At 43.1% G+C, this 24,246-nt stretch overlaps 1 protein-coding gene across 14 annotated transcripts in view; it reads left to right on the top strand.

The window, feature by feature from the left end:
* Positions 1 to 24,246, top strand: part of SRGAP2 (SLIT-ROBO Rho GTPase activating protein 2) — a 298,674-nt gene that overhangs the window by 170,575 nt on the left and 103,853 nt on the right. For all 14 annotated transcript variants that reach the window (XR_007513824.1, XR_007513823.1, XM_049858123.1 and 11 more), the window contains one exon: positions 21,119 to 21,181. Coding sequence is in view for 12 of the 14 variants with exons in the window: in XM_049858115.1 (XP_049714072.1) it covers positions 21,119 to 21,181 (63 nt within the window). In the remaining 2 variants the exon portion in view is untranslated. The remainder of the gene's footprint in view (positions 1 to 21,118; positions 21,182 to 24,246) is intronic.

The following is a 24,246-nucleotide window of genomic DNA, read 5'->3' on the forward strand; positions in this document are numbered from 1 at the left end:
ATTCTTGGCTGGCTTAGCAGGTATCCTTCTCTATGGTGTCAGAATGAGTGCTCTCTGCTGTAACACTGGCTGATTTTCTTTTTTAGAAACCTGTAACCGTAGGCCATAGTCTTATGGGTTCACAGTATCAGGGAAGCATTCTTAGCAGCTGTTCCAAAGAAAGAGAGAAAATAAGCAAGCCAGCAAAAACAGAAGTGGGAAGGGGAAGGGTCAGTTCTTACCTAATGAGGCAGCGTGGGGAGATGTTTGTTTCTGAGGACGGTGAACGTTTGTAGTACAACAGTACAATGGAGCCAGAAAGAACATTTCAGTTTTTCATGTAAAAAAACAAAAAAAAATAAATTTTTTTTTTTTTTTTTTTTTTATGACTGGGAGGTTAATTGGGTTTGTAGAATTACTTGAAGAAAACTTGGGGGATTAGGCTAAGAATTTAGGGTTGTCCCTAACCTTAGGCCAGTTGCCTACTTGAGCCTACAGGAGCAAAGGGAGTTGAACTAAGACCTTTTGCTCCCAAAGCTATGGAGGACACACCACTCTTATATTGTGGAGTCCTGCTAGGTTTCCGAAAATCTCCTTATGGGTCATGAAACAATAGCCCTTTGAATATATTTCTTCCTGTGCTGATGTGAGCTGATTTAACTGGTAGGTAGATGGTTGAGGGAATAGGTTATATGTCCCAGGCGGGTGGTCATGATGATTAGACCTGTGGTTGTCAAGAGGAATTTCAACACACATCTAAATCAGCTCCTCAGATAGATTTTATCTGAGTTCTCAGGGCCTGCCTTATGCCTTCCTGATGTAGATTTGATTCATAGCCCACAAGCTCAAGATTCAGCTTGATGTTCATAAATTCACTCAGGAAAGTGGCAACAAGTAGTGAGGCTGCCTTTAAGAGGTACTATAGTCTAGGAAAAGAACATCAGACCAAGAATCAGTAACCTAGGTGGGGACATAGGACTATAGGTGGTTTCTTTGCTTATTGTTCTTGTTGGTTTAATTCCTTACCACAATTTTAACATTCTTTTCTGGATTCTTCTGGCTATTGACTGTGGTCTGGAGAAGCAGCTAAGGAAGGCAAATCTGTATCAAAATATGGTCCTTGAGTAAGACAATGAAAGTTTCCAGATTTTGCAAAATTATGGGTGAGACAAGTGGAGACTTGGAGAGAAAGAGTAGGTATAGTTGTGATGAACTGTCTTCTCTAGTTCTGCATTCTAGAAATAGTGCTGATGAATCCAAAATATATAGTTAAAAGCTCTCTTTTTCCACTTCTGTCTTGAATGTCCGTATATTTGCCTAAGAAATATTTCTCAACCTCTCTGGAATATTTAGAGTTAATTAAAATCATAAGAATATACCACAAACCTAGTGCACTCTTTATGCCTAGGGTTTACACAAAAGATTGCCATGCTCTGGCTTAGAAACCTTGACCCCATCTTCTCTCATGCTAGTTACAACTCTACATATTTGGCTTCGAAGCCCTAATGCCATGAGGAATGCGGAACTGACGAGTCTACCCGATCTCTGAGCTAGACGGACATCTTGATTAAGTTAGTGTCAAGGGGGGTGAAGAGAAAGGCACAGTGACACAAAGGGGGTTTTGAGGAACTCTGTAGCGCCTGTGGAGAATGAATGTTCTCGTTAAGTATGGCCATGACCTACAGTTCCACACATGCCAGAGACACAACTCAATTGTCCCAAGAGCTGGGGGGTGGGGATGACCGGGGGAGGGGTCAGAGGTGGCCATGCTCTTCATCCCCAAGTTGAGAGGACATACTGGCATGGAAAGGCAGGAGTGCAGGAAGGCATATTGTTGCTTTCTTTTTGCTGTAACTATGGCAAGCAATTCTTTGATCATGGCCCTTGAAATGGATCAAGAAGTGGTTTCCTTTCTCCTGGATGTTTGAACCTTCTCTTTTCTCCTCAGTACTAGGTGGGACTCCTGAAAGCATCCATTGTCTTCAGCCTCTCACCACTCACTTCCTTGGGGCTCCCCAAAAAGATTGCCGCCTGAACTCTGAAGGGCAAAACTGAGAGGCAGTGCCCCTAAGACAGTACCCACCCTTGTCACTTACCCACAGTCCTCGAGGCCTTGAGGTCTCGAGACCAAAACAAAGAACAGATGGACTGTTGAAGGCTTCCATTGGGCCTCCTGGGTCAGTGGGAAAGCAGTAATGCTTTTTAGTTGGGTAACCCCTTGGCTTAGTTCTGTCAGTGCTATGGCCAGGGTGCTTCATGAGACATGCTATTGTCATTTGTCCTTTGAACTGCCTGCCACCTAAATATAGCAAATGGATTTAAATGCTGATTAAGTTTCAGATTCCCTCCTGGGCACAGTGGTTAAGAGCTTGGCTGGTAACCAAAAGGCTGGAAGTTTGAATCCACCAGCCATTCCTTAGAAACCCTATGGGGTAGTTCTATTCTGTCCTGTAGGGTCACCAGGAGTTGGAATTGACTCAACAGCAATGGGCTTTTTTTTTTTTTTTTTCCCCTGTAACCAGAATATCCTAGTAGTTTATTTTTATAGTTCTGCATATATGATTTTCTTTTTAACAGAATCACAATCTTTTCAGCAGGATATATCTGAGGATTTAAAAACTAATACAGCAACAATATTCTTTTGTGCCGTTCCTCTCTTTCCTGCTGTGAGATTTATGGCTCTTCACCACCGTCCTCCTTTCCACCTAATGAATAATTATTGGGGGCTTACTATATACAAGGCACTGTGCAGGATATGGAGGAGACTATAAATATGGCAAAATAACATTGCTTAGGGGTTCTTGAGTTTAAATTCCAACTCCATTGCTTAGTAGCTATACCCATGGACAAATTTCTTAACCTGTCTGTCTTAGGCTGGGTTCTCTAGAGAAGCAAAACCAGTGAAATGTATAAATATATATATAGTTTTGTTTCAAGGAAATGACTCATGCAGGTGTAGAGGATGGAAAGTCCCAAGTCTGTGGGTCAGGCTGGTGGCTTCTCCTGACTCACAACATAGCTACAGGGGCTGGCAAACCCAAGATCAGCAGGTCAAACAGCAGGCCTCTGGCTCACAGGCTGAAGAGACTGATGAATCCCAAGATTGGCAGGTAAGATGGCAGGTAAGCTGCTAGCTCCAGCCCCAAGAACTGGAGGTGAGACCAACAGGAGCCAGCAGCAAGATCCAGAGTGAGCAAAAGCCTGCAAGCTCTGCCAGAAAGTCTGCCTATATTGGATGCAGGCCATACCTAAGGAAACTCCCTTTCAACAGATTGGATGCTCATAATAGATCTCGTCATGGAGATGATTACATTATATCATACCACATTATGGAGATGATTACATCATTACATAGCTGCCAAACTGTATCATAACTGCCAAACCACTGAGAATCATAGCCCAGCCAAGTTGACACACATCCATAACCATCATAGTCCACCCTGTGTCAACTTGGCACACATGCATATCTCTAAATAAAGACCAAAAAAAAAAAAAAAAAAACCCCATTGCCGTCAAGTCGATTCTGACTCATAGCGACCCTATAGGACAGAGTAGAACTGCCCCATCAGGTTTCCAAGGAGCACCTGTTGGATTTGAACTGCCAACCTTTTGCTTAGCAGCCATAGCACTTAAACACCACGCCACCAGGGTTTCCTAAAGAAAGACAATAATAAAGTCATAATTGCGCCTAATATGATACAATTAATATGCATACAACCAAAAATTCACTAGCCCTGTTTACATCCTATATTTTATAGGTGAAGAAAGCAAAAATATTTGACGTAAGCATTCAAGGAAGAAATACTCGTAACAGTTACAGCCCTCGTTTCTCCAACTGGTCACGTGGCCATAACTAGTATTTAGAACTACCTTCTTTCACCACCCATTTTGTACTCCCTTTACTCTTAGCAAACACCTCAGCTGGTTGTGGTTCTTTGCTTGGTGTGGTGACCCAAACCTTCATTCCTGAAGGGTCTGGGCCATTAGTAGTCATGCTGGATTTGGGTTGCTGTAGTTTTCAACTAACTTTAATCACAGGGCATGGTAGTACTAAGTGACATCCTAAAGGAATTTCCTGTATCCCAGACATACTCTTCTTTACCTCAATTCTGTAGTATCAATCCGATTTCCTCTTGGTAGTCAGGATCAATCATACCAGCCAATACAGTAACTGCTTTCTTTGCCTGTCGATCCAGAGGCATGAGGAGCCCAAAGTGGCCAGGTAGATTCTTAACTTCCAGTTCAGTGGAATCAGTGTTGTGTCTCCTTGTGAGAGCATTCCTCCCTTTGAAGCTAAGATCTCTAGACCAGCAGAACATAGGGTCGCTGAGACAGGAAGCCAAAATTTTGAGAGTGAACCACTAGGGGTAATAGTGAGTGGTGCCACTCCCATTTCTACCCCTTGATTCCTGGACCCAAGAATCCTGGCTATGGGAGACACAGCACCATATATTGGACACTGGTTTAGAGCATATACAGCCACCTGGAGAACATTGCCCCAACCCTGCAAGATATTGCCACCTATAATTGTGTCTTTAGAAGGCCATTTCATCATTCTATCAAGCTAGCTGCTTCAGGATGATGGGGAACATGGTAAGACCAAAGAACTCCATGAGCATAGGCCCATTGCCACACTTCATTTGGTGTGAAGTTAGTCTCCTGATCTGAGGCGATGCCATGTGGGATACCATGGTGGTGGATAAGGCATTCCGTAAGTCTACGCATGGTGGTTTTGGAAGAAGCACTGTGTGCAGGAAAGGGAAATCCATATCCAGAGTAAGCATCTCTTCCAGTAAGAACAAAATTCTGCCCTTTCCATGATGGAAGTGGTCCAATGTAATCAACCTGCCACCAGGTTGCTGGCTCATTGCTGCGAGGAATGGTGCCATGTCAGGGCTCAGTGTTGGTCTCTGCTGCTGGCAGATTGAGTGCTCACCAGTGGCTGTAGTCAAGTTGGCCTTGGTGAGTGGAAGTCCATGTTGCTAAGCCCATGCATAACCTCCATGCTCATGGCCACTTTGTTCATGAGCCCATTGAGCAATGACAGGAGTGGCTAGGGAAAGAGGATGACTGGTTTCCACAGAACACATCATCCTATCCACTTGATTGTTAAAATCCTCCTCTGTGGAGGTCACCCTTTGGTGAGCATTCACATGAGACACAAATATCTGCACTTCTTTGGCCTCTTCACAGATGTCTGTCCATATACCTTTTCCCCATACCTCCTTGTCTCCAGTTTTCCAATCGTGTTCCTTCCAAGTCCCTGACCATCCAGCCAAACCATTGGCCACAGCCCATGAATCAGTATACAGTCACACATCTGGCCACTTCTCCTTCCAAGAAGAGTGAACAGCCAGGGGCACCACTTGAAATTCTGCCCATTGGGAGGATTTCGCTTCACAACTATCCTTCAGGGAGGTCCCAGAAAGGGGCTGTAGTCCTGCAGCTGTCCACTGTCGAGTAGTGCCTTCATATCCTGCAGAATCTTCTGTAAACCATGCACAAGTTTTCTCTGCCTCAGTCAAATGACCATAAGGAACTCCCCATGAGGCCGTAAGTGCAGACTGGAAGAAGGCAGTTAATGTAACAGGACTGGAGACCATGGGCATTTGGGCCACTTCCTCATGTAACTTACTTATGCCTTCAGGTCCTGCTCGGGCCCAGTTTTGTATATACTACTTCCAATTAATGATGGAGTGCTGCTGTGCATGTCCAGCTTTATGACTCTATGGGTCAGACAATACCCAGTTCATGATGGGTAGCTCAGTCCTCATGGTGACTTGGTGGCCGATGGTTAAGTGTTCAGTCTCTACTAAGGCCCAGTAACAAGCCAAAAGCTGTTTCTCAAAAGGAGAGTAGTCACCTGCAGAGGATAGTAGGGCTTTGCTCCAGAATCCTGAGGGTCTGAGCTGTGATTAACCAATAGGGGCCTGCCAAAGACTGCAAACAGCATCCCTGCCTGCCACTGACACTTCAAGGACCATTGATTAGCCAGATCATATATAGCCTAAGTGGCAGAGCAGCTTACACAGCAGCCTGAACCTTTTGCAGAGCTTCTTCTTGGTCTGAGCCTGATTGAAAACTTTTCAACTTTTCAAGTCACTTGATATATAGGCCAAAGTCACTTGATAAATGAGGGATATGCTGACTCCAAAATCTGAAGAGGCCCACCAGGCATTGTGCCTTTTTTTTAGTTGTGGGAGAGTCCAGATGCAATAAATTTGCTTTGCTTTAGGAAGAGTATCTCAAGATGCCCCACACCACTGGACCCTTAGAAATTTCACTGAGGTGGAAGGCACATGAATTTTTGTTGAATTAATTTCCCACCTTCTAGCATGCAAATGTTTTACCAATAAGTCCAGAGTCATTGATACTTCTTTCTTACTAGGTCCAGGTCAGCATAATGTCATCAGTGTAATGGACCAGTGTGACACCTTGTGGAAGGGAAAATCCATCAAGGTCCCTGCGGACTGAATTATGACATAGGGCTGGAGAGTTGATGTAGCCCTTAGGTAGGTCACTGAAGGTGTATTGTTGGCCTTGCCAGCTGAAGGTAAACTTCTTCTGGTGGTCCTTTGGAATAGGCGGGGAGAAAAGCGCATTAGCCAGATCAATAGCTGCATACCAAGTATCAGGAGATGTATTTTGCTCAAGCATTGAAACCACATCTGGAATAGTAGCTGCAGCTGGAGTCACCACCTGGTTAAGTGTTTGATAATCCACTGTTACTCTCCAAGATCCATCTGTTTTTTGCACAGGCCGAATAGGCAAGTTGAATGGGGATGTAGTGGGAATTAACGACCCTTGCATCCTTCAAGTTCTTGCTGGTGGACCTAATCTCAGAAATCCCTCCAGGAAAGTGGTATTGCTTTGGTTTACTATTTTCCTAGGTAGGAGCAGTTCTAATGGCTTCCACTTGGCTTTTCCTACCATAATAGCCCTTACTCCACTTGTCAGGGATCCAGTGTGGGGATTTTGCCGTTGCTGAGTATATGTACTCCAATTATGCATTTAGAATTGGGAAAATCACTACAGGATGAGCTCAGGGCTTTCTTTCAAGGCACAAGTAGAAACTTTTAGGTTGTTTATGCAGTGCTTGAGCTGTGCCTCTGAAGTCCTAAGCTCATCTCTTTCTTTCACCTCTTTGTCCAGCAAAAGTAGAACAAACCAACCAGCTTCCTCATACTTCTCATTCTAACAGAATTGTAGAAAAGTATCAAACATGAGATCACCCAGAGCCTCTTACCAATACCTGATCTATTTTTGGCATTATTTTGTGTATTTCTATTGCCACCTATTGCCATGGATTAGCAGTGCCCTCTTTATACTTTAAGACTAACCAGACTTGAGAACCAATTTAGAAAACTCATCATTACAATATTGTTTCTCTAAAGCCACTCTTGGTACCAAGTGTCCTAGTCTGGGTTCTCTAGAGAAGCAAAACCGATGAAGCATATAAATACATATAGAGCTAGATCTATATCAGTGAAATGGTTCACATGGTTGTAGAGGCTGGAAAGTCCCAAGTCCATGGGCCAGGCTGGAGTCTGTTCCTGATTCACATAGCTGCAGGGTCTAGCAAACTCAAAATCTGCAGGTCAGAAAACAGGCCTCTGGCTCACAGGCTGTGGAGGTCAACGAATCCTAAGATCAGCAGGTAAGCTGCTAGCTCAAGTTCCAAGAACGGGAGGCCAGATTAATAGGAGCCAACCACAGGATCCAGAGTGAGCAAAAGCCTGCAAACTTTGCCAGGAAATCCACCTGTATTAAATGCAGGCCATATCCCCGAGAAAACTCCCTTTCAACTGATTGGATGCTCATAATAGATCTCATCACAGAAGTGATTACATTGTATCACGACTCATTATGGAGGAGTTTACATCATTACAGAGCTGCCAGACTACATCATAACTGCCAAACCACGGAGAATCATGGCCCAGCCAAGTTGATAGACACGGAATCTTAACCATCACACTTTCTAAGCATCAGCATCTGTAAAATGGAGCTAATAATAATCGCCATCTCGTAAAGCAATTGTGAGTATTAAAGGAGGTAATGCCTGTAAATGGTTAGCACACAGTAAGCCGCAAGGAAATGTAATCTGCAATTACTATTTGTATGAATTATTAATTGCAAGACATAGTCCAAAGCCTTTGGAAGCTTATGATGTGGTTGAAAGAATATCAGTTATTTGCATAAGCTAATCAAGGCAGTCAGTGTAGATATGTTAAGTGTCCTATAAATGCCATAATAATTGCTAGAGAATACAGTAGAGATAGTAGAGGAAGAACTATCCAGCTCAGTTGTTCAAAGAAGATGCGTGAACCAAATGTGTATTAGCCAAAGCCCCATTTCTGTATCCCTGATAGATATGGCTAATCGATCATGAAACTCTTTTTTCTTCATATTTTGAAAATTTGAAATATAATACAGATATAGAAAAGTACATATATATGATAAATGAGCAGTTATAAAGCAAACACCTATGTAACTAACAATAAAGGTCCTTATCACCACTTCAGAAGTCCCCAAGTATAGCCTGAGTAATCACAGCCCTTTCTATTCCCCTACTAATTTTGTGATAACCATTTCCTTGCTTTTCTTTAATTATATCTCCTAGGTTTGCAGCCCTAAATGTAATTCTGCCTGCTTTTGAACTTTACACAAGTGGAATCATACTGGCTATAACGTTTCTATTTGTTTCTTTTGTTTGCCATGATTTGTGAGATTCGTCCATGCTGTTGTTGCTTATTGTCATTGCGGGAGGGTTTCATTTATGCATATATCAGTGAGCATTTGGGTTATTTTTAGTTTGGGACTAATTTGAACTGCACTACAGTGAAAACTGTGAGAACCAGAACTCAACAGGACTGCCTTGTTTTTCCGGGTCTCACAAGTTTTCTGCATTTGACAGAGTGCAATCTTGGCACTTCTCTATCTCTCTCTATTAGTGGAAAATGTTTGAGTTTTCCTTCTCTGACAAGAATGAAAAGAAGGAGACAAATATCAGATGACATATCATGGAGGGAAAATCAACAGTGTATGGCCATTTACTGGAGAGAGAATTAGAAGTCAAGGATTACTTCTTTCGCTTTTGGTGCTCATCTCACTCAGGAAAGGCAGCGTGCTGTTAAGGAATTTCAGGGCTGGCGAAGCTGACATTTTTGTGTATGACCTATGAACTAGATGCTCAAACCTTTCTCAGGCCCCAAATGGCACCATATAAGACCCCTATATGTGCTCATTTTTAGAATTTATTGTGGAGTTCCCTCAGCTGGTGGACTTTAGGTCATCAGAGGATCCCTGAGATTGGAATCTAGATCCTCAATCATTTTAGCTAATTTCAAAGATGTCTTTTTTTTGAGGTGGGTTCAGTCTCCTCCTACCCTTTGATAGGTTATGATTTCTGAAGAGCCCTTAAGGAAGTATTGAGGAACCATAGTTAAAACCTCAGGTTTGCTTCTCTGTTGTTTCACCAGAATGATCTGCTTACTCTGTCTTGGGGCATGAGCGACTTTAAAACATAAATGTGGTAGGCCTTCACTTTCACCAGTATCCATTCTTTCATACAAGGCTTGTTTAAGTACTTATTAGGTATTCAACATTTATTTGTTGCCCTGCAAATACGCATAAAATAATCTCTGTCTTCGAATGCTTAAGCTTAGAGTTATGCATCTAGAAATGGCAGTTAGGTAATTTAGCCCAACCCTTCTGCTACATTGGAGCTGCTTTCCCCCCGAAGAGGCATCTGTCATTCTGGAAAAGGTCAGTGAGGGCCAAGAAGCCGAGCAGAGCTTTTAATAGACTTGCTGGGCTAACAGGACAAAAATTGGAATTTAAGGCCAAAGAGGAGGGGGTCGCGGTAAACCCCCCAGGCTTTGGGACCTCAAAGAGATACAATTTAGGAGTAAAGGTAAACCAGATATAGATTAGCTCTCACAGGGACTAAAGCCTAGCTTCAGATTGTCTTAATCTCTAATTGGATTAAGATGATCTAGGATAACTAGTGGCTAGAAGCAAACTTAAATCCTCTCTAAAGGAAAATACTATTATCCTTAAAAAAAAAAAAACCGACAAAAAAATCTCTACAATTTTTTATGTACAGCGTTCAACACTCAATTATAAGTAATTAGGCATATGAAAAGACAAGATATGTGACCAAGAGAAACAACAGATCCTCAGGAGATCCATATAATGGTGTTACCAAAACAAACTTTAACTACGTTTGAAAAGTTTATGAAATTAAATGATAAGAATAGAAAACTAGAAATTACAAAAAAGAATCCAACAATTCAAAATGGATCAAAATGCTCAGTGTAAGAGCTAAAACTGTAAAGCTCTAAGAAGAAATCTTTGTGACCTTGGATTAGGCAACAGCTTCTTAGATATGTCACTAAAAGCCCAAGCAGCAAAAGAAAAAATAAATAAATAAATTGGACTTCACCAAAATTAAAAACTTTGATGCATAAAAGGACATAAGAAAGTGAAAAGACATCCTAGAGAATCAGAGAAAATTTGGGGAATTGTATCCTAGTATCCAGTTTTTTTTTTTTTTATCCAGGATAATAAAAAAACTCTTAAAACTCAACAGCAAAAAGACAACTCAGTTTAAAAATGGGCAAAAGACTTGAATAGACAATTCTCCAAAGGAGATTTACAAATGGCCAGGAAACACATGGGAAGATGCTCAACATCATTAGTCATTAAAAAAAAATACAAATCAAAACCACAATGAGACAGCACAAAGATAGCTATGATAAAATCAAACAAAGTAGATTTTAACGCAAAAAGTATTATTAGACAGAAAGAGGTATATTTCATAGTAATAAAAAATTCAGGTTACTAGGAAGATGTACTTAATATAGTCTTAAAATACATAAATCAAAAATGGATGGACTTAAAAAGAGAAATAGGCAAATTATCAACCCCAGTGGAGGATTTAACACACCTGTCTTAGTAAATGATTACACTGCCAGGCAAAAAATCAATAAAGATGTAGAAGATTTAAAAAACAGAATTAACAAACTTGACCTAAATGGCATGTATAGAGCACTGTGCCTAACAGCCGTAGACAGAATACACATTCTTGTTGAAGTGCACAAGGGATGGTTGGAAAATTTAAACCTGAATTGGAGAGGGAAGATTAAAGAGCTTAGGTGAGAAATCAGAGCTAGAGAATTAAAAAATCTCCCCTTCCAAACTCCTTATACTTCAGTGGGTTTTTTTTTTTTGTTGTTTGTTTTTTTAATGGAGGTGAGATACTGGCAAGAGGGAAGATGCCCTCCACCAAGGGTATAGATTTTTTATGTGCACGTGGACCATTACTGATGGGACTGGCTGCACGTGTGATTAGCGTGGACCAAGACAAGAGGCTGCAAACCACCACTGTAGCTATAGGAATCTGATCCAAAATCAAATTTCTGTTCCAGCCCCAAGGAAGTGCATTCTGATCTTCTCTGTCAGTAAAGAACTCTATTCAGTCTCCCGAAGTTGACTTTGTGCTCCAGTTAGGTCCAACTTTGATACCTTAGGGAGACAAAAAACTGTCCTCTATAATTGGACTCTCTGGAGCCTCTTTTCCCCTCTTGACAATGGAATTCTAAGGCAACTCCACGAGTACTGAAACTGCACAGATCTCTCAAGGAATTGGCTTTGCTGATGGGTTCCTCTTTCTTAAAGTATTTAATCAGCGATTTTCCCAGTGCCCCAGGCATTTCCTGTATGGGCACTGCTGACTGTTTTACTTCCTACCAGCCTGCTCTCCTCCTCTTGGTGTTCATACCTCCAACTTTCAGATGAGCTCTATTAACTCCTGTTATTTCAGCCTCCTCCAGGCCCAGCCCTCTGAGAACCACACAAGCTTTCTTCCCATCCCCCAGCTGAAGGAATTTCTTACTGTAGCAGGGCATATGCTTGCAAGCACCTTATCATTCTGGCCCTCTTTTCTCTTGTCCCCCAGTTCCAAACCATAGATTATTTTTCTTCCAGAGTTCATTTTACAGCTGCTGAAAGATTTCTGCTCTCGTGTTGCCTGTTTGCCTTTGTGTCTTTTGTCCCTTGTGTCCTAGTCTACCCAAGGGTACCTGTGGTCACCTAGACACCATTTCTATGCCTTCAGTGTCCTATGTGGAAAATGGGAGGATCACTGGTCTTCAGAATGACCTCAAGAAATGTTTTGGCACAAGCGATCAGGGCCTGAAGACACTATTAAACTCCCACTCAAACCATTTTCCAGAAGAGTAAAAGATGGAAGACATTGCCAAGAAAAAGATCACAGTGGTGGTTTAGGAAGTGAAGCCTCAAATCTGATTGTTTCATCATAGAGGATGTTGCTTTCAGCTTATTCTCTTGTTATTAAAATAGGCCATTCCAAGATAACTGGAACAACCATGGAGAAACATTCAGAATGTTTAGGATTGTGTTTCAGGCTGTGCCATGAGAGGTTGTGGGGGAACAGAGGATCTTCAGCTCTTTTTGCCGGCTCCGGCCCCCTGGGGCAGTCCAGTGAGGCTTAGTCTTGTCTAGATGATGTCCTCCCTGACAAGAGGCTTTGGTCAGTGGTAACAGAGCCTAGTGAGAGTCCATGGTGGGTAGGAGCTGAATCCACAGAGCTCGCTGTCATGCCAAAGAATGGATTTTCTCCCATGGCCTCAGGCATAACTCAGGAGTTACCAAATCTGACTGCTCACACATTCTAGGGCTTCTGGAAAGACCTTAAGGATATGGCTTTTGGAAACAAGGGCCTTAGAGGAGAAGGGTGTTGGAATTTGATGAAGCCAGAACGTGGTGGTGGGAGTCTTTGTCATCTATGACCTAGGCAGTAGGGGGAATTCCTACCTGTAAGCATTTAATTTCTGACCACAATTGAACCAAGTTCCAGTGGTGCAGCTGAGAAGAATCTTTTCAGTTTAATGTACGTCGGCAATAGGAAGTAATTCCATCCTCCTACAGTAAGTCCCCAGGTGATGAACATCTGACTGACGGACTACTCGTATTTGTCCTCATTTTGAAACGATTTCTCACTTTAAAACGATACGACAAATTCTTCGTCACAGTCAGCTTCACTTGCTGCACATGCAGCTTTTGAATCCTTGGAAAGGGTTCAAGCCTTTCTTGCAGTGACCCCAAAACAAAAACCCCAGCCCTTTGCCGTCAAGTCGATTTCAACTCATCGCGACGTTGTAGGACAGAGTAGACCTGCCCCGTAAGGTTTCCAGTAAGGCTAAATGAGAACCGCATGCCCCTGTTTCAGCTTACCTACAAATTGGACATAAAGACACACTTAGGAGTGGATCTCATTCGTAACACGAGGACTGCCTGTATTTTCCTTCTACCCACTTCTCATTTCCTCCTTCTTGCTAAACACCTACTTTTTGTCTTTCCTGGATTTTTGTCTCTTTCTTCCCTCAGAAAAACTGCATATGTCTCTAAGAGTTGTTACTTTGGTTCTTACTGAAGCTGGGAAAGAGAATAGATTGTGCAACAGTAGACATAAGGAAAAGCAAAGACTTGTCTTCCCTCTGGATCAATACAGTCCCCCATCAGAGGGATCTAGCTGCAGTCCTGCCTTACGGGTGGTTAATATCAGGGCTGTCCCAATTCCATAATGTGACATTAACATTTTCTGAGTGTACATAAGGAGGCAGCGCAATGTGGTGGAAAGAGCACGCGAGTGGGTGTTGAGAGGATTAGATTCTAATAATAATAGCTAACATCTATGGAGCATATACTAGGTGCTAGATTCTGCTTTAAGCACTTTATATGAATTGTTGTTAGGTGCTTTCAAGTCGGTTCTGACTCATAATGAGCCTGTGTACAACAGAACAAAACAATACCCAGTCCTGCACCATCCTCACAATTGTTGCTATGTTTGAGCCCATTGTTGTAGCCACTGTGTTAGTCCATCTTATTGCGGTTCTTCCTCTTTTTTTACTGATGTTCTGCTTTACTAAGCGTGATGTCCTTCTCCAGGGATGGGTCCCTCCTGATAACATGTCTGAAGTATGTGAGACGAAGTCTTGCCATCATTGCTTCTAAGGAGCACTCTAGCTATACTCCTTCCAAGACAGATTTTCTCATTCGTCTGGCAGTGCATGGTATATTCGATATTCTTTGCCAACACCATAATTCAAATGCATCTTTGGTCTTCCTTATTAATTATGAATAAGTAATTCTTTATAGGAATTACTTCATTATTATTATCCTGTTTTACACATACTGGGACATAGAGTGGTTAAATAATTTACCTGAGGTCTTACAGTTTTGGTGTGGAATCCAGACTAAAAATCCTGCTCCAGAGCCTGTATGTTTAACCCTCTTCTCGTGCTTCACCTGATCCTAGACAGGGTACTGAGTAGCTGTGTGACCCTGGGAAAAGCACTGCAGTTTCTTGGGCTCATCTGCAAACTGTAACCTGACAGAGTCCAGGTGGGTAACTGCTGATGGAATTTCCACCTTTAATAACCTATATGAAGAGAATGCAGCCATATTTTTTTATTCTTGTTATATGAAGGGGTACTGTCGAAGTCTAAGCTAAAATTTTACCTCATTGATTCAGCAACTATTTTATAGCTGCTGTGTGTACAAAGTAGTGGATTGAGTACCATGGAGTACAGAAGAGATGCTTAAGAAAGTTATAATCTATCTCTTTCATTAGATGATTTCATATTTTAATAGTTTTGGGGTTTTTTTTTTTAAGACTAAATTTTTCAGATAATTAAACAGGAACCTAATTGCGAAATCATTCATGTTTCAGAAGATGAATTCTGAGACTGGTATTAGGTCTTAGATTGTGCCAAGTTTCTGACATTTTCTTTTAAAAATACGACATTTGCCACTGGGAGAGTTTACACCCATTAACTTCTGAGTGACGGAACTACTAGTGAGATTTGTTTCTATGGTGCTTTCAGGCTCAAGAGATTCTTTAAAAATGGAATGTGACTGCTTTGGGAGTTGCTTATACTAAAGCAGTATCATTATAACCTGAAACATTAGCAACTTAGAAAGGCAAATCAAAAAGAATTAGTTTTAGTGTGTAATAGCTGGATTTCTTAAAATCAGGTTTCTGTTTCTGGGAAGCTGGGGAAAAATTGACTTTAAACTGGCCTTGGCTAGAATGAACTGTGTCCTGTTCAATTCCTAGTCAATGCCTTTGAGATTGGAAGAGCTGAGTTCTGATATACTCAGATATCAGATTAATGTCCATCTCTTTCAGTAGACTGTAAACTTTTAAACTGTCTACTTTGTGTACTGCCGTATTCACAGTCAAGCCATAAGTGCCTGACACATAATAGGTATTCTACAAATATTTGCTGATGGACTCATTGCCCAGTCCTTAAAATCCAGTCACTTGTCCGCTTGCAGGAATTTAGTTACTGAACTTATTTGAAACACCTGATCAGCCACAGTGAGAGGTCAAGTTAATTTAGGTCCTGTCTTGGCTGGTGGACTCCAGTCCTTAAGCCACTGTTTTCTTCACTAAGTCCACAAGAACAGTGTACCCAATCTTTTTAAGCCTGTGTATCATGACTCATTAATGAGTTGTAAAATGAATTTAGTGAGTTATGGCCAATATTTTAAAAATAGAAGAAAACAGAATAGAAAATACTAGAATACACTGCCTGTAAGAAGTACTTTTATTGTAAATACACGTACTGCATTGTACTGGTTTGAAATTTAAAAAAAGTATTTTTTGAACATCCCAGTCCCTCTCATGGTGCCTCCCAGCCTTTCTCTCTGTTAACAGTTCTGCAATTCAGTATGTTTGTATTTTATACTATCTCAGGATTCTCTAGAGTATAAGGTCCTAACTGAGGTCTAGAGTGTAAGGGAGATCAGCTTTCCTGGAGCCGTCATGTGGGATCTTAACCAGCGAATGAATGCTGGACAGAAAGAGCCCTGCTGCATATAAGCAAGTGGCCTGCTTATGTAGGGTGGCTGAGGTGGAATCCAGAAGTCATTCCTGAGCTCTGACCTACTGGATCACCACCGCCTGGCTCCCTGTACCTAGCACATAGCCTCACACTGTGCCACCTATCTTGGTGGGCTGAGTTGAGTGGGGAACAGACCAGACACACTCCCCACTATCACCTATCACGGGCCTTGCTACTAAACAGCCACACTTTCCAGCCTTGTCCTCCCTACCAAAAGCATGTCACGCAAAGTGCCAGCTCATGGAACTTGGCCTCTTTGAAGTGGAGAGAGAAGTGCCCCTGAAACGGCCACCCTGGGTCTTGGTGGTGCCCCTCCTGCTGCCAGAGCTCAGTATGTAAGGTTCATGTCCTTTCTCCTGAAATTTGTGAAAGTAAATTCAGTTTCAAACTGGATTTTGTTAACAGTTGGTCTCTGAAGTATCTTTATAGTGGGAGGGGATGCTAGCACTGGTGAAGGGAGATATGTGCCCTTGGAAATTGGATTCTTTTTTTTGTTGTTGTTGGAAAACTGCTGACACAGGCTAATCAGCAGAGAACCAAATGACCCTACTGTTCCTACCTACTGACAGACTCAGCCTTGGGACAGGGCTAAGATTAGCTCTCACCACATGGCTCAGACATGCCTTCCTCTTTTCATTTTCTTCTTTCATACAAATAGGGGAGAATTTTGTGCCTGTCAAATAATATAGATTTGTAGTGTGGAGATACAATAAGCAACAGCCCTCCCACCCACCCCCAACTTGGGAAGCATGCTAGTATTGATCTAAATTACTAGCTAGAGAATCAAGTAATCTCCCTGATGAGAACTAGTTTTGATACCCTTTCATAATTGGTATTCTTTGGGAAATGCTAATAGACAAACCCATCCAAGCTCAGGAAATGTATGATGTAAAGAGACCCAGAGGTGCGACCAGCCTGGTAGCCAGGCAGCCTAGAACTTGTGGTGTAGCCTCGTGTTTCCCTGCATTTCTGCTGCCATACCCTTTACCATTTGTGGGCAAGTGAGGAGGCTTTGGAATGTTACAGTTCTGGAGAGCTGGGGCTGCGTCTCTCAGTTCTGTTGTCTAATGCTGTTATCTGTTGAAAAGGGAGGATTCCTGCCATTTTGTGAGCGCACAGCTGGCAGGAGCTGTTGCAATCGCATTGTCTTCAGATCTGCCCTGCCTCAGCAGCACAGCAGGCAGATGGGGGCCCCAGAGAAACACCCTCTGGCCAACCGGTGGTGGTGAGTTTCAGAATAAAAGATCTCAGCCTGAGCATATCATTTCACTTCCCATCCCATAAGACCAACATTGTTAACCACGCCACATCTCTCTTCTAAATTTAGGCATCTCTTTTTTTTTTTTTTTTCCAGGCAAAGATTACTATACAAACATTTAAGAGAAAAACTTTGCCCAGAGTAATTTTTTTCTTCCGACTTCTCTTTGGCTTCCTGCAATGTTTATATGACTCATTCTCTTCCAAGAAATTTTAAATAAAAGAGACGCAGACTGTGTGATAGTGCACAAAGACTCTCTGTAAATCCTGTTTCTTCTCTGCCTCAAACCCCATTGCTTTTTTATAGGGAGCGGAAAGGCTCTGCAGTCTTCATTGTCCTGTGCTCAGCCGCATCAGGTTTAGTTGTTCCAGGGAATAAATATGCCCCTTGTCTTTGGGTGGGGCCCCTAGCAGCTTCCCTTCTCTGTCAGCTCCCCCCCCGCCCCCCCCCCCCACAGCAGTCAGCACAAAAAAGCTCTTCCTGGGTCACCGTCTCCTAAAGGCACAAGGTTAAGTTTTCTGAGTTAGAGACCTGGGTAGCCTTTTATCACCTATGAAAGGAGAGGCACTGTCTATTTCCTGCCTCTCTCCCACATTTGCTCCCAGTTGCTGGAAGCTTTATCATACATTTTAACTGAGCTAGCTACACGCCTATTCCCAGTCCAGCCCCAGAGTGTACTCCACAGGGCGCTCAGTGGAGCAGTAAGTCAGAACCGCTTCAGCGGCCTATTCAAATAAACAGGGATAATAGTTGAGTCCTTCCTTCTCCCGACTAATCAGTACACGAAAGGAAACATCTGCTTGAGCTTAATTGTTATTTTATGGGCTATGCTTTTCTCCTCCCACCTCGTGCCCCCGACTCTGGGGCTAAGTTATTTGAGTTATGGGGAAAGCAGCAGGGTAGATCAGCGGGAGCTTGTTCCTGTGACCGCTGCCATTTAAGAATAAGGTGGCGGTAGGTGTAGATGGGAAACACCTGGTGGCGTAGTGGTTCAGTGCTACAGCTGCTAACCAAAGGGTTGGCAGTTCAAATCCACCAGGCGCTCCTTGGAAACTCTATGGGGCAGTTCTACTCTGGCCTATAGGGTCGCTATGAGTCAGAATTGACTCGACGGCATTGGGTTTTTGGGTTTTTTAGGTGTAGATGGGGGGCTGGCCTGGAGGCAGGAGTGCAGGACAGTGGGAAGTGATACTCTGGGTCACTTCCTGACGGTGTTGCTGACTCTGGGGCTGGTATTGAGTCATTTCTCCTCACTTGGACTCCATGGGTCTCTGCTGCTGCAGTGGAGCGCAGTTTTCCTCACGATGGGAAGGAAGGGCTGGTATGTGCGATCTTAGGTGAAAGGCAGAGGCTTCGTGCGGTGGTTGAGATCACTGGCTGAGAGACTTTGGGAAAGGTAAATTTGAGATTGACAGGGTGCCCCCGCAGCCCTCCATTTTGTGGAGCATCTCAGCGTCTGAGGAGAACTTGCTTGTTATCTTCTGCTGTCTGGTGTGAAACCACCACAGCTGTACACTGCAGGGGTGGTGTTTGAGCCTCAAACGCACCTGAGAAGCCAGGCAAAAGATCCTGTAGAACCACAGGATGCAGAAGTTGGGAAAGACCTTAGGAATGGCTTAGCCAAAGCCTTCTATTTTCCGGAAGGAAAAACAGAGCCGCAGAATGACTAACCAGGTTATCCAAAGTTATCTACTTGGTGGTGGAGGAACTGAGACTAAAAGGAGAGTCTTCTGATTGCCAATTCAGGGCTCTTTCCACACCTCTCTCCACTGCCAGGTATAAAAATCCATGCCTACATGATAAAGGTCACACATATGCCATATTCCGTCACAGAAAAATGGGCAGAGAACACCTTAACAGAAAAATGACAAACCAGAAAAGAAAAAATTAAAGTAGCTGATAAACATGTTTTAAATAAAAAGTTCTGGTTCACGAGAATCAAAGGACTGCAAATTACAGCAATAAGATACCATATATTTTATCAAATTGTCAAGATGAAGAAAAAGGGAAACAAGCATTCTTATATTGCTACTGGTGGTATCTTAAATTGGTACAGTTATCTCCAGAGCAATTGAGTGGTATAAATGAGTAGTCTTTGATCCAGTAGTTGTTCCAGGGGATAAATATGCCCCTTGTCTTTGGGCAGGGCCCCAGCAGCTTCTCTTCTCTGTCAGCCCTTCCACAGCCGCCCCCACGGAAGCCCTTCCTGGGATGCTGGGGCTGGGCTTTCCCCGAAAGGCACGTGATCCCGATTTCTGAATTGGAGAAGGGAGGTCACTTCTAGGAGAAAAGGGGTGGTGTGTGCATAGATCATGTACAAAGTAGTTTAATGCAGTGTTGTTTTTTATTACAAAAAATCTAAGCAAAGTAAACGTCCAAGAACAGGAGCTACATCACTGTAACGCATTATAATGTTATAGAAGGACAATACATAGGGAAATGTTCAGAGCATACATTTAAATGGAAAAGGTAAAAACTGTGTGTGTGTGTGATGTAATTCCAATTTCATAAAATTAGAGACGAGAGAAAATCAGGAGAATAAGCATCAGTCTTAAAGGGCAGTTTTTTATTGATGAGAATTAAGAATTACTCTTGTTTTCTTTCTTGAGACTTTTCAGTTTCTTTATTTATTACAAAAACATATACAAAAAAAAAAAACATATACAGTGAAACCTGTGAGAGGTGGAACTCGATGGGGACCACCTTGTCTCACACGTTTTCTGCCTCTGGCAGGGTACTGTCACCACTTTTCTATCCCTCTCCATTTAGTGGAAAATATTTTCATTTTCCTTCTCTGATAAGTTTGCCCTTACACCTGTTCCAGCTTTTACTGTATAACTTTCGTTATCAGAAAAAATATTTTTTAAAATCATGCATCTTGGAAAAGCAAAATCTTAATGATTATGTTTCTGACATGTAAGTCATCTTCCCTTTTTTTTGTGCCTGGGTGCTGAGCTAGGCCTGGCAGTACTATACCTTCAGGTAGAAGGGTGTTGGTGGTATCTGAATTCTTAGTAGAGAAGAATTAGCAGGAGCTGGCAGAAGATGAACTCTATGGGGCAGTTCTACTCTGTCCTATAGGGTCGCTATGAGTTGGAATCAACTCAATGGCACTGGGTGTTTTTTTTTTGTTTGTTTGGCAGAAGATGAATCAAAGGCTTCCCCTCTCAGTGACCCAGTAATGCCAATCAACATTATCCCCTTCCTTCTTGGGCTTGGCATAAAACACTCTGTACAGAAGGCATGACTCTTATTTCCTTCCTGCTTCCTCACTCTCTAAATGTACTGTTCTCCCTGTGTGGTTAGATGCCAGTCCTGGGTGGCGGCAGCTAAGAATCTGAGAGTCACCACTGCTCAGGATTAATCAGCTGGAGATGCCTTAATATATATTATCAGAATTGAGTAACATAACTAATCTAGCAACCTCTCATTATTTAGGTTCAACTGTGAGTTTAGGGTAAAATAAAGCAAATAAGAGATATAGTTCCTTCCTGCCTGGAGTTTCCTATTATGTTAGAGATTTGAAGTCCTTGGCTGTTTATGTCTGTTTTCCTTCTTCATCCTATTTCACATCTTACCTCCCTCCCCAATCCTCTGGAATGTTTGACGTCATGTATCTGAGAAAACTTGTCCCTCCTAACAACAGTTGCTAGGTAGGATGTAGCCTTTAGGCCTGCTCTCTGGGGACCATTTGAAAAACCAAAGGCTACAATCCATTCCCCGTCCACACGATTGCCTTTGCTAAACTATAGAAAGGGCACATTTCATTTTATTAAAACGCTTTGAGTAATCTGACTGTAATTGGGTCTGATCCGAGTGGTTATCTGATTTGCTAGGTTAAATAATGGGCCTTAATGGAATCTGTGTTTTTTGTAGAGCCAGTACTGCTCTTCCCTTTCTTGCCCCCTCCTTCTGTTTCCCAATTAACCTTCATCTGCTTTCCTTGCAGAGTAAAGAAGTCGGCCAGCAGCTCCAAGATGATTTGATGAAGGTCCTGAATGAGCTCTACTCGGTAAGTCAGATGGGCTGCTTGGCTCTTTAACAAGCAGAGGGAAGCCGCATTTGGCATCTTGTGGCCACAGTCACGTCAGCAACAGAACTGAGCTGAGGCTGAGGGCTGTGCATGGTCCCCATTGTGGGTGACCCCACCCGTCTTTTTTTTTCACACTCTCATTTTCAAACTCAAATGAGCCAAAACATACTTTCCCAAAAATAAGATCCTTCCTCAGCTATGAACACTCACTTTGGCTTCATTTGGGTCATCATCACTAGAGGCGAGCAAGGCCCAGATCACCAACGCAGCTGACCCCATTAGCAGTGAACCAGGGGCCCCAAACCTACTGGAAAGAAACACAACCTGCATTGCACCATGAATACGTGCCTGTTGGTAAGGATTTATTGTTACAGGCTTTGCTTCATGTCTTGGATTGTTGTGCCAATTTGAGACTAGAGCAGTGATCTAGAGGGAAGCACAGAGTCCCAGGTGCCCACCATATCAAGGGACAGTTCAGGCAAAAAGAGCTTTGTACCAGCTCCCTGGGGTTTTACAGCAGCCCAGCCTCAGTGAGGAGGCAGGCTACTGGCTTCGAGGAGAGGACACAGTGTGTTCTGAATTGCCAGGTGCTCCAGGCACATGATGCCCGGGGCTGACGCGTGTTTCTTCATACACTGGGAGGCGGTGGTGGTTGTTCCCTCAGCCACGTTTTGTTAATTACAGTTACCACACACTCACACAGACACACCAAAGAAAGCCTGCAGCCAGGGCCCTCCTCCAGCTGGGCTGTGCCAGCCCTTTGTCATTCTCCAGGATTGCCCCATCCTGTTTTGGAGATGAAATTGCTTTCCCATGTTGACTTGCTTATACTCGCTGCTTTTTTTTTTTAATTCACAGAAAGAACAGGCAGCGGTGATGCATCACAGGCATTTGGAATCGAAGAATTCCATGTTCTTGATCCAAATGCCTAGGTGTGGCTCTTTTGCCATGGCAACTGTTAAGCAAGTAAATATGGCCGTGTGGTCATCTGACTTGCCTCCAGTAATGCTCAGCTTGTTTTGGAGTTTACTCGGTGGGCATTTCTGCTCTGGACCCAAGTAGATAGATGATGCCCTTTGGTTCAGCTCTCACATTGTCATTTCTCTCACCTGAAGTTAAGACTTTTTAAAAGTAGAAACACATTGTTGGGAACCATTTTCAGACTGATTTAGTTTCCTGAACCCTTGGCTTTTTCATGCTTGACTTCTGCTTTTTAATCTTAGAGCATCTTCTAGGCATCAAGAAGAGCGTATTGCTCCTTCCTCCTGGCAAAGAATTCACTAAGATAGAAAATGACACGTGTCGTCATTATACAAATCCTTTTATTTTCCCTTAAATGTCTTGGGTCTCCACTGTTTGCACCTGTTTCTGGGGAGGAGAAATTCAGATAACCAGCAATCCCAAACCAGCTCAAATCCAGTGTGCCGCTCCTGCAGTGGGCTTTAGGCGGTGGAGGAACAACAGTATCTAGGGATCTGTTGGCTTTTACCAAGAGCCCTAGATCTCCTAATATGCTGTCATTAAAAAAAAAAAAAAATGAAGGGGTATCATTTGTGTTGGGTTGAGGGGAAAAAAGCTCTGGAACTTGCTGCTCCGGCCTGAGGAGGGCCTGGCTGGCACCTCTGCCTGTAGTCTTCAGGCTGTCCAATGCCGGCCAGCTCCTTTCCTGGCCACTGTGAGGCCACAGCCAGTGCACAGCACAGATCTTCTCACTCGTATTCACACTGAGAATTGGCTGGGCACGGCATCTTCTGCCGTGAGGTAAATTGGTTGCAAACTTTTATAATCAGTCCAAGACTAAAATAAAACATTAATATTTTCCTCTAGTAGCCAGTGGAAATGAGAAAAAAGTAGGGAATACCGGGAAGCTTCAGAGAAGGCAGAGCAGCGTACAGTGGTTCTCAAGGAGGGTGGTTTTGCCCCCCACAGGACATTTCACGATGTCTGGACATTTTTAGTTGTCACCGTTGGGGGAGGGAGGGGCTTTGGCATCTAGTAGGTAGAGGCCAGGGATGCTGCTCACATCTGACGGTGCACAGGACAGCTCCCCCCACCATGCCCACAACAGAGAATTATCAAGCCCGAAATAGTAGTGCCCAGATTGAGAAACCTGGTCTAGTGACTAGAGGGTCCTGAATTAAGCGACCTAGATTCTACCCTGTTTTGACCACTAGCTGTATGATTTGGGGGGGTATCCCTAACCTCTAGGACCCTGGTGTCTCTAATACTCCATGTACTAAGGTGTCTATATCGAGAAGATTGGGATAGTTGGGGGAGTCGTACTTCCAGAATACAGTTAAGAGTTAAAAGAGTTTGCAGATTCTACAGGCCATTAGAAAATTCAGAAAACAGAGTTATGTCTTCTGGAGAGCAAGGTAAATTTAGGACTAGCCTGAATAAGGCACCATGGGATTAGGGTGACTAACTGTCCCAGTTCACTAGGGACTAAGGAGTTTCCTGGGACACAAGACTTTCAGGGCTGAAACTGGGCAAGTCCTGGGTAATCCACGATTCATCGCCCTATGTGGGATAGTGGTTTCATCAAGTACGAACTTGGACCTCTGTATGCCATCTTTGGAAAATTACTTGCTGTATACACTCCCTCTCAGAGGAGTTAAAAGAGAGCTTCAGGAAGTCAAGGAAGAGATGCTATGCCTCTCATTTCAGTGACCCTGTGGGCAATAGAAGCTATTTGTGGGCAATGGAAAAAGGAAACCAAAGATATAAGAAACACCACCATATTTTTCAGCTGCTTACCTTGCAGCTACTCTTAGTGCCTACGAATATTTCCTTTTGGGGCGGGTCATTTAAGTGCTTTTGAACCTTGATTATCCAAGGGGCAGGGCTCAGGCATTAACAAACAAAGAGACCTTTGGCAGGAAGCCCAGACTCCCACCCTAAGTGGCCAGCTGCCCCTCCGTACCTTCCTCTTTTCTGCCTGAAGGGCCTTTCATTTCCCTGACTTGGCATTCTGTGCCAGGGGCTGCTTCCCACAGCTGCCATTCAGAGAGCAATCCCAGTGAGCATTCTTCTCCCTGTGTCCC

Source organism: Elephas maximus, chromosome 18 (assembly GCF_024166365.1).
Source record: "Elephas maximus indicus isolate mEleMax1 chromosome 18, mEleMax1 primary haplotype, whole genome shotgun sequence".
NCBI classification, from domain to species: Eukaryota; Metazoa; Chordata; class Mammalia; order Proboscidea; family Elephantidae; genus Elephas; species Elephas maximus.